The sequence below is a fragment of the Zootoca vivipara genome, chromosome 14 (genome assembly GCF_963506605.1).
Source record: "Zootoca vivipara chromosome 14, rZooViv1.1, whole genome shotgun sequence".
Classification (NCBI taxonomy): domain Eukaryota; kingdom Metazoa; phylum Chordata; class Lepidosauria; order Squamata; family Lacertidae; genus Zootoca; species Zootoca vivipara.
The window spans coordinates 6,946,962-6,957,620 of record NC_083289.1 but is presented as its reverse complement, the minus strand read 5'-3'; the positions used below and the strand labels follow the sequence as shown (position 1 = coordinate 6,957,620).

At 50.6% G+C, this 10,659-nt stretch overlaps 1 protein-coding gene across 1 annotated transcript; it reads left to right on the top strand.

Moving 5' to 3' along the window:
* Nucleotides 1–239: 239 nt before the first annotated feature.
* Nucleotides 240–10,320, top strand: LOC132593186 (uncharacterized). Its single transcript, XM_060282732.1, has 8 exons — nucleotides 240–263; nucleotides 6,503–6,582; nucleotides 7,072–7,243; nucleotides 7,442–7,521; nucleotides 7,626–7,725; nucleotides 7,821–7,904; nucleotides 8,528–8,579; nucleotides 10,220–10,320. The coding sequence occupies exons 1-8, from the start codon at nucleotides 240–242 to the stop codon at nucleotides 10,318–10,320; spliced, it is 693 nt and encodes a 230-aa protein (XP_060138715.1).
* Nucleotides 10,321–10,659: the final 339 nt, after the last annotated feature.

Here is a 10,659-nt window from a genome sequence, read left to right as displayed (position 1 = left end):
GTGAGTGAGTAAGTACAGTATGTATTTACAAGTATGCAGGTGGAGAATGGTGGATCAGACTTGGTCAGCATCCCACTGGAGCCCACAAGGCAGTTTAAAAACCTCCTGCAGATTCCCCCCAAAATATTTTCTATGTAGCTTTCAAATGCAGCGTAACCTTCCCAGCTGATGCAAGAATATCCTGCTCGTTCAATAAAGTTCTTTTAGCCATCAGTGCTCACTTAGGAAACTTTAGAATGATGATTGTCAACAAGTTCATTAAAGTATGCAAAACATAGTGCATTGCCAAATTTGTTTGCAAGCAAGTAGGCAATTTATGAGACTGTGATGAGCTTATTTGGTTCCTGCCGAGTTTGCAACATTATAAGCCATTGCTGGGGATAGCATTGCGTTCTTTGTGGAACAATTTTGCTGTCATGAATGAAAATACATACCGTATGTGAATTAGCTTAGAAGGGTCTTCTAAACCCATCAGGAGAAGAATATTGATCTACTAGAGACTCAGATGAGTTGCTAAGAAATGAGTGCTTGTTTTGCTTGATGGATGGGACAGTAGCCTGAGCAGCAAAGGGAGCATCACTGTCAAAAGAAGCCTAGAAATAAGTCATTCACGATGGGCCCCTAACAAACATCTTTTTTATTGTACACTCTTGATGACTTGTGCATATGATGCTATTTGGACACTCATATACTATCCCACTTTCAATACTCTTTGCACCTTTCTGTCCTTTTAACTACCTGATGGTTTCCTGCAACATTTTATAACACAAATATTATGGGGCAAAAGACCAGGGCTTCATGCAGTATGATGAGCAGGAGGACCCCAGATGCAGGGCACATGTTGAAGTAGGAAAAATAATACCTGTTGCCACCTAAGGAGTGACACTCCCCAAAAGATCATTAAGTCTAGCATCTAAATCGATCTAACTGTACCATTGGTTGTTCAGATCACAGGTTTTGCTTGTGAGCACAGAGGGCTTCCTCATGTGACCTGGGGCAGTGGAGGTGATTTCGCAGCCTGGCACACACACTTCTGTTTAATGTTATCTATAATATGGATCAGGCTTGGCTTCTAACTACCTCAACCGTTCCTCATAAGGCTTGGTTTCCAGGCCCTTCATCATCCTGGTCACCCTCCTCTGCTCACTTTCCAGCTGCTCAATATCTTTCTTCAACTAGCCTGCACTGACTGGCAGCAGCTCTCCGGGATTTTTTTTGGGGGGGGGAATTCCCAGCCCAGCTCCAGACGGAACAGCAGGTGCCTCCGAGTTCTGACAAAGGAGCATCACCACTCAGGAGGGGCCAGGTGGGGCCAGGTCCTGGGGGGAGGGTTTCCACGGTGACAAGGACCCGCCCTCCTTTGTGACTTCTCTTGCTTCTCCTTTAAAAGCCACTGACTTGCAGGCAGCCATTGTGGGTTTGTAGTGAGGCGAGGAGAGAGAGAGGAGTTAGTGGCGGTTGGTGGTGGTTGGTGGTGATGAGGAGAGGAGAGGAGGTTATTTTTCCAGTTTCTTATTTTGATTTTGATTTGATTTATTACTTTTATTTATTTGGTTTGATTTATTTTTCTTTTCTTTTATTCTTTTCTTTTGGCACTTTTATTTTATTTTTTGTACTTTATATTATTTTTGTTCTTTGTTTTTTGTGCACATCTGTGCATAGTTTGTATATATTTTGTACATAGAGTAGTTAGGGCACGGGTGTCAAACACAAGGCCCGGTGGCCTAATCCGGCCCGCCAGACCTCGTCATGTGGCCCGCGTAGCCGCCGCCGCCGGTGACCGCTGACAGTAGTTCTGGAGCCTGCGATTGGCCGAGGGTCAAAACCGGGGGTGGGGCTGCAGGCAGAGGCCGGGGCGCTGGAGCCACGCTGACGGCCTTGGCCAGGGAATTTCAATTTCGAATGAGGCTGAGGTGGCTAGACGGGGAAGTGAGATGCAGGAGGAGGAGGAGGAAGCCCACGCTGACGGCCTTGGCCAGGGAATTTCAATTTCGAATGAGGCTGAGGTGGCTAGACGGGGAAGTGAGATGCAGGAGGAGGAGGAGGAAGCCCACCGAGGAGGTAGGAAAGCCCTACAGGCGCCGCCGGCAAAGTTGGTGCCGGGACGGAGCAGTGCTGGATTTTTTTTTGGCGGGCTTTGCTGTTGTCTCCGAGAGCGAGTGAGGCGACACTGGGGAGCTGCCGCCCGCCGCTTCCCTTCCTCTCCTCGGCTGCATCCGGGAGGTGGGCGAGCGAGCGGGCGAAAGGGACGCGGAGTGAGCCTGAGGGGGAAGTAGGCGAAGCGCAACAGCCGCTCTCTTGATGGAGCCGGGTTTCTCTTCCCTCTTCCCCCGTTTTCTCCTCATAGACACTCGGGAGGGTGCCTGGCTTTTGCTCTTCCCCCCACCCCTGAGCCGCCCTTTGGCTTCTCAGTTCCGGCCCCGGGGGGCAGCCGGGAGGGAGGCGGCGGCCTCCTCTCAGCCCCTCGTGATGTAGGGCTCCAGATGGAGTCGCCTCGCGGTTTGAGTAGGTGGGAGGGTTTTTTTTGGGGGGGGGGAGGTTTTCAAGCCTCCTCTGCCTGCAGTCCCGGTAGGGAGAGGTGGTGGCGAAGACGACAACAGCGCGGGTGGGGGGAAGAGCAGCTCTGAGGCGAAGATGCACGTCCGCTGGGGCTGCCGCCGCCTTCCTCCTCAGGAAATCCGCTGCCCTCCCTCAGTGCGAGGGGAAGGGACTCTGGCGCTGAGGAGGGAGGATGCAAAAGCAAAGCAGGGAGTTGGCGCTGCACCACATGTTCCTGCCCCTCTCCAAAGCATGGGGTGGGTTGCAGCATGTGGAATCCTGCCTAGCGGGGTTTGGGTGTGCGCAGGGCGGGAGAGGGAAGCCCTCTTTCCATCTGCAGGTTTTAAATCCCAGCAGTGGCTTTCTCCTTCCTGCCGAAGGTTTAGTTGAGCCCCCCCCCCCCGGAAGCCGTCGATCCCCACCTTTTGTTCAAATTTCCCTCGTTTACATCCCCTCCCACACACGCGCCACGACGCAGGAATGTGATCCGCGTGGGGGCGGGAATGAGCTTACATTATTACAAAAACAGTAATAATTGAATGCAGTGACAATAATTTATGATAATAAAGAGTGGACACATAGTCCTACAGACACAACCGGCCCTTTGAGGGTGACCAAACTGCTGATGCGGCCCCCGATGAATTTGAGTTTGACACCCCTGAGTTAGGGTTAGGGCGGGGGTTAGGTGTAGACTTAGGGCAGGGGTTGGGGTTGGGGTCAGATTTAGGCTTGGGTGGGCATTTTAGATAGTTAGTTACTTTAGAGAGGAGGGTGGGATCTTTTCGTGGACGAAATGGGCAGGCTGTAAGTAGCATTCCTTCCCTTTCTCTTCATCTCTGGGGGGTGGGGGTGGGGGGGTGAGTCGTGGGGTCCCCTGCACAGCCTTGGCTCTCTGGTGAGGCCTGTTCTTTATTCAATGAATTGTTGCGACAGGACTTCCAACTACCACATGGAAGAAGCAGAAAGAAACCCATTTTACCCACAACGCCTTTTAATAAAATGTCCTACATACATCACATTTGTGTCCCAAACTGGGAGGTTTTTCTGGCGGAAACCTGAGTATCAGGTTTGTCCCTGTCCCTCCCTTGACCTCCACCTTACACCCATTAAGTAAAACAAAGGAAGATAGATAGATAGGTATAGATATGTTCCTGTTTCCTAGCCAAGTTTAGTACCTCCTGGCCAAGTCCCCATTCCATGGAGGTTGGATCCACTCTTGTCCTTGAGATGGCTACCTGTCTGGCACTCAGAGACCAGGAGGGCAGTGATTATCACCCAGGCAGAAGGGTTGCTGTGTACGTGGTCTCATGCTTCAGGGATGGTGGCTGCTCCTAGCCATATCCCAAGTGCCTCCTCTGGTAGCCATCTTCCTTCTGAGCAGAACAGCATTGGAACAGTGTCAATCCGATGTGTGATTGCTTTTATATGAATATTTGAAGGTTTTCCCACTGCAAGAGTAGGCAAGTGCTACGACCAGATATTATCTCCTCCTTCTCCTTCTTCTCCTTCTCTTCTTCTATCACTCATAGCCGGATAAGATTGACTTCCATGAAAAGTGAGTTTGAACCATGAGTCTGTAAGTGACTGTGGAGGCCAATTCTGGATCCACATGTCCTTCCACAGCGGGGACATAGTTTTCTGGGTGGGAGTTGATCATAGTGAGGGTTTGCAAAGCGTGCCTTCCTCTTCGCTCGTTTCTCCCTTGCATCCTGAGTTCATGTGTCTTCAAAGCCCATTACACCTTTGGTAAACGCTGTTCTCCTACTGGAGCACTCGCAGGCCAGTGTTTCCCAGCCATTGGTGTTTATGCAACATTTTTTAGATTGGCCTTGAGAGTGTATTTGAACCTCTTTTCTTTTTTCTTTTTTTAAAAATATTTTTATTAATTTTCCAATTAAAACCAATTATATCACATTCAATATTTCAAATTATACACATATATATATCAATCAAACCGAATGTTATGCCAAATCATCTAAAGAATTTTTTATTTGGGTTCCCATGCTTCAAGAAATTGGGAATTCCTCGCAACTGTCCACTGCCGTCTTTTTTCTAAAGTTCAAATCGTCCTCCAAGTTCATAATAATCCAGATCTTCCCCTTACAGTCACATAGATGTTTTCCACTTTCATCCGATTGTTTCCCAGCTGCTGAGATAAATATCAAACAAAGTTTCACAGATGTTCTTTCTCCTGTGTGAGTTAATCAGTCCAGCCTCCCCATAAATCTTCTTAATGGAGCTCCCTGTTGCGTCGAAGCAGTTCGAAGTAGCGCCATCTTAAAAAGCTCAAATCACTTTCGTTTTCTCTCATAGCCATGAAGATTTACGATCATTATAGAATTTACAGCTTTTCCAGGCAGGAGACCCAAACATCAAACCATAGACTCTTGGTAAATTAATGGATCTCCTTGCCCTATAGCTGAACTTAGCTTCAGGTCGCTGCTCCAATTTAAAGTGCGTCACAGCTCATAAATCCTCCGAACGCGTCCAGAACTCCTTCCGTCCGACTAGGGGGGGGCTTTTCTCATCGGCAACTCCACATCTTTAAAAAATATGCTCAGTAACAACAGTTATAAAGTTCAACTCACACAGTCTTTTGCTTCTCTTTCACTCCAAACAAGCCAGGACATCGCGTCCGGGAAGGTACGAGGCAACAATATGAAGAAAAAAAAATAAAAACTCACTTCCCTTATCGCTCCGTCCCCATCAATCCTTCTTCCAGATGCAGTACAATCTTTGACTCCTCTCCCTCAGCAGCATAAATTTCTCAGCAGTAAACAGCGCTTCTTCCCCTCCTTCTGAAGTATGTCCATAGATTTAAGCCTAATTATCTTCTTTAACCATGGAAATCCCCGCCATGCAGATTAGCGTCCGGGAGTCCTGGCCCTTGTAAGTGCTCAGCCCAAGCTCCCCCCACTCCAAAAACAGTCGGAGTGGGTCTGGGGGCATCGCGGGCCAGCGGCCCCTCTCCGTAACCCCCGGAGAGGGTAGGGGGTTGCCATTTACTCCCCTAGCAACCGCCAAATTCCTTACGAAGGTCAGAGAGATGGAAAACAGGTCCGCCATTCCTGCAGGCGGAAACCGGAACCCTTTGAACCTCTTTTCTTGGCCACCAGCATTACGCTTTCCATTTTTAAGTTTGGAATAGAGTAGTTGCTTGGGAAGATGATAATCAGACATCTGAACCACATGACCAGTCCAACGAAGTTGGTGTTGAAAAACATTGCTTCAATACTGGGGATCTTTGCTTCTTCCAGGACACTGGTATTGGTTTGCCTGCCTTCCCAAGAGATATGTCACATTTTTCAGAGACACCATTGATGGAATCTTTCAAGGCGTTGGAGATGGTGTTTATAAGTGGTTCATGTTTCAGAAGCCTACAGCTGGATTGGTAGTACAAGAGCCTAGAATGAAACGCAAAAGACTAGTTTCAATGGACCAAGAACGGTTTTCATGGCTGGTTCTGACTTTTCCCTTTTCCCAGTGGGAATTCCTATTTGTAGAGCAGAGGCCACGGCTGGTCGGCAGTTGCAGTGCCTGTGTGCTTTGTGCTGGGGGGCGCTGTTTAGCGGCACTCCTTGGTTGCTATTGGACAGTTACTTGGATAGTCTGAGCAGATTGGTTGAGCACCTTATTTACGGGAGCCTTTGGAATGGAAAAAGGAAAGGACTGTGTCAGGATGATGTGTTTTGTGGGGACATTTGCAGAAGTGAAGGTGTTGATTTGAGCTACAGTTGGAGGGGGATGTGGTGCCTGCTGGAGGGGGAACCCCCCTTCCATGAATTCCGGTAACAATGTTAATGAATGACCCAAAGCTCTCCCCTCTCCACATACGTATTTCTGTTCTGCCCATTTGGTGGTGGTTCCCTGTCTTCTCCAGACACCCCTCTTCACACACAAACACTCCCCCCCAAGAATTGGGGCTGCCGGGGTCTGAGTTTCTCTCTCCGCTCATCTCTTCTAGGATCAGGTGCTTAAGGCGCCTGTTCAGGCGCTGCCACAGGGTGGCCCCCCAGTAAAGCCCAGAGCAGCCCGTGGCACCAGGTGAGCAAGTGGCCCCCCAGTAAAGCCCAGAGCAGCCCGTGGCACCAGGTGAGCAAGTGGCCCTCCTTTTTTGGACAGAGGAGGGCAGGAATCGGCATTGGGGGGGGAGCTAGTCAAAAGATGGAAAGAGCCAGATGGCTGAATCCGACCCAAGGTCCATTGGGCCAGTGGCTGGAACCCCCTCCCCCCAGAGGCCAACCCATTTTGTGGAGTCTAATGAATGAAGCAGGGGGCTGGTACCTTCCCTGGGGAAAGGAGGCCAGAATTTGCCACCGAGCCCTGGGGCGTCCCACCTCTGCAGTAGGACTTGGAATCCAGGAGAAATCTCTCGGAATAGGCTTGCCAGGGGCTCAGGGACGGACTCACCTGTTCACATGTCCTTCTTTTTGCAGTTCTGCGGTTCCATATCCCTTCCCCAGGGGTGAGTATTGCAAAAAACAAGAACAGGGACTGGATCCCTCAGACCTGCCCCCCACTCTGCACTCTCAGATGCAGAGAAGCCCTCCCCTCACAAGGAACTGACAGTCTGACTTTTGCATTTCAGCTGCTCCAGGATGAGCAATTATACATCCTCGGGGTCATCCAGAGTTGCCAGGCAGCTGAGCTCAGGGGGCTGCGAACCCTGAAGTGCTCCAAGCAGGAGACGGCCAAAGCCATTCTGGTGAGTGAGGAGTGGTGTGAGGGACCCCTGTGGGGAGGTGGGGGGGAGGAGGGGCTTTAGGGAAGGGGTTGTGAATCTGCGGAGAGGAGGACCCTGCCGGCTTAGGGTCCCCTGGAAAGCCAAGCCTGGTGTTGGGGGTCGGAGCTGTCCTCTGGAGGCCCCGGAAAGAGCTGATTTTCCTCCTCTGTTCTCTTCCAGGACATCTTGGGGCCCTTGGAGCACTTCAGGGATCGCCCCCTGACCCTGGCCCTTGCCTTGGAGGCCCTCCTCCAGCTAAGGTGAGTGGGGTCTGTGATGGACGGGGTTGTGGGGGGTGGGGGGCAGAACTCCAGGGGAGACTTGGAGGAGGAAGCATCTAATCCTCTTGCTTTCATCTCTGCAGTACCATGAGGCCCAAATTCAGCTGCGATATGATCAGTGCGATCCTCCATAGGACCATGGAGGCAGTTCTTCAGGGCCCAGAAAAGGAGGAGGAAAGAGAGGTATGTCCTTTGTCCTGAATTCCCTTTGCATGGCTCTTTCTTCTTCATCATCATATTTCGCCAGCATTCAAACTCTCTTCTCTCTTTTCCCGCAGGAGCTGAAGCGCCACTTCCGTCTCCTCCTTGGAAGTCTCCTTATGGAAGCCCCCAATCCGGGCACCCTCCTGCAACTTTTAAGTGTAAGTGTCCCGATGGCATCAGGGTGGTTTTAGGGTTGCCTGCCCCCCCCATCCCTTACCCAACGGACTGCCCCATTTCTGGGGCACAGAGCCTGTTTGGCCCTCAATTTGGTCCAAGACCAATGTTGGCAAACCCTCATGGTCCAGAAGTGCCAGGGACTCTGTGGTGGGGGCAGTGAGGGCCGCTTTGGGCCAGACTGGCCCCTGACTCTGAGACGCTCTTTCCTCCTACAGGACCTGTGAGGATACGCCCTAGGGGAAAGCGGGGAGGCTCAAAAACTAGCGGCCAGCAGCATTTCGTTGCTGCTGGCCGTTGCCCGGAAATTTCCCCGCCTCTGAGTAAGTAGCTCGCCTTCTTCTATTCCTTCCTTTGTTTGCTTCCATCCCTCCAAGAGCACATCCCTGAGTGACCTTTAACGCAGATGATGCGATGTGTGTCCCTGGGGGCCAGGGTGAGGGCAGAGGCTGCCCTTCCACCTCTGCCCAGGAGGCTGCAGGGCCCAGGGAGGTCCTCTGGAACAAGGGTTTGGGCCCAAGACAGAGGGAGACCCGTCCTTCCTGGCTGGGCACTGCTTCTGTGCTCTCTTGCTGCCATCTGACCCCAATTTTTCTTTCCTCTGCAGATGACGGTAGTTCGGCCGGACCTGGCCTGCTTCCGCCTGAAGCTGGAAGAAGGTGAGCCCCACACTATGGAGACAGCAAACTACCTTGTCTCTTATTTGCCCAAGACCCACCTCTGAGGTCTTCTTGCTGGGAGTCTGGCAGGACCTGCTCCCTGCCTGGCAGGCCTTTCCCACCTGGCCTGGGAGGACAGTGTCCGGACTGACTCCAGCTACATTTCCAACCTGGGACCTTTGACTGAAGGATGGGGGGGAAAGGCCTGTTTGAAAATCTCATTTTCATTTTCATTCTCATTCTCTTCCATCCAGATGATATTATAATTGAAGATTTATAGGTAGTGCGGACACCAGAAAGAGGCCAACATCCAAATTCACTCAGCAGGTAAGACTTTCTCAAAAGCCCACCTGTAGTTGGAGATGCCCTGTTTCATCTGTGAGAGAAGCAGGCACTCCTGGCATCCTGCTTACCTTTTTTCTCTTGCAGGTGACAGAATGATGGCAGCAGGACCTCCTTTTCCATATTTTCATGGGGGCAAAAGGGAAGCAGTGGCTGTGGGACCAGATCAGGTAGGGGGAAGCTGCCTTCTGGGGACAGAGGCCAAGGGGTGGAACAATGTCATGGACTGGTTAGGCACAGAGGAATGGTGGGAGGAAGCAGTTGGAGAACCAGGAAGGGAAGACATCTCCGAGCCCAGGAAATGGTGGGGGCACAGGGATGAGCAGTCAGAGGGAGAAGAGGTCAGGGGACCAGGGGAGGGTAGCCAATGGGTCTCAAACCCTCAGTGAGTGAGGGACTTTCCCCTGGGCCAGAAAACAGACTCCGGCAGATTGAGCGGATGAGATCCAGAGAAAGCTGTTTGTGCGTGTGCTGTAGAGGGAAGTGAGGGCATAATGGGGCTCATCCCCCCTGGAAGGGAGCCCATGGAGGAGAACTCTGATTCTAAACCTCTGCTGCCTCATGGGATGGCTTCAGGAGAAGAAAAGGCTCCAGAGTAAACCCTCCACAGATGCAGAGTGGAGTCCCTAAGATGGTTGGGTGGCATTTTGTAGACCTCCTTCTGGCAACTCCTGCAGCCAAGCTGGGGCTCTTGTTTCCTTTGGACCACCTCAGGGAGGCCGAGAGAGAGGGGGGTCTTGCTGTCTGAGCACAGGGTGGCCACCTTTGTTTTGGCAAAAGACAAGGCAGGGCAGGGGACAGAGAAAGATCTGACAATTGTTAACATTATTTTGCCTCAAAAGATCTCACAGAATTTTGGGTTTTCCCATTCCTTAGGATATATGATCTACTCCTGTATAACTCCAAGTGTCTCGGTCTCGAGCTGATTGAAGGCAGAGACGGGATTTCACTGATTGGTGAAAAGAAGAAAGAGAACAGGAAGAGCATGGAATAAAAACATTTTTTTAATGGATTTTGAATAAATGCACAATAAATTGTTACTGTTTTGAATTTCCTTGTGTTATTTTATTCCATTCATCTTGACACTTTTTTTGTTGTAGCCTAAAATAGCATTAGCATTTTTTGCTGCTGCATCACTTTCAGGTTGACTTATGTTAAGCTTATGGTCCACTAAGATCCCTAGATCCTTTTTCCTTCCAGCAAACCAGGTGTCCCTCATCTCATATTGGTGCAGCTGCTTCTTCCTGCCAAAGTGCAGAACCTTAGATTGGCTAGAGGTCCTCTTTGCTTGCCACCAGGGAGTGACCACGTCGCAGTCAGTGCTGTGGTCGCTCTGTGTGGCATTAACACAGTTCAGTGCAATCGCCTGGTGACAATCCAGTCCCGCTGGTGCCAGTGACCTGACATCTAAGATGTCTCCAGGACACTGAGTGTTTTGCCTTGGTAGAGCATAACATGTTCGTGACGCAGAGGCTGTGGTATGAGCACAGTTCAAGAAGCCTGTCTCCGTTCTTGTTCAGGCTCCCGATACCAAGGCGGCCTCTGCGGTTATCCTAACTGTGATGAACTCTCCCAGCAGGAATGGTAGTAGTAATAATAATAATTTTATTATTTATACCCCACCTATCTGGTTGGGTTTCCCCAGCCACTCTGGGCAACTCCCAGCAGAGCACAAAAACAGAATAAAACTGCAAACATTAAAAACTTCCCTAAACAGGGCTGCCTTCAGATGTCTTCT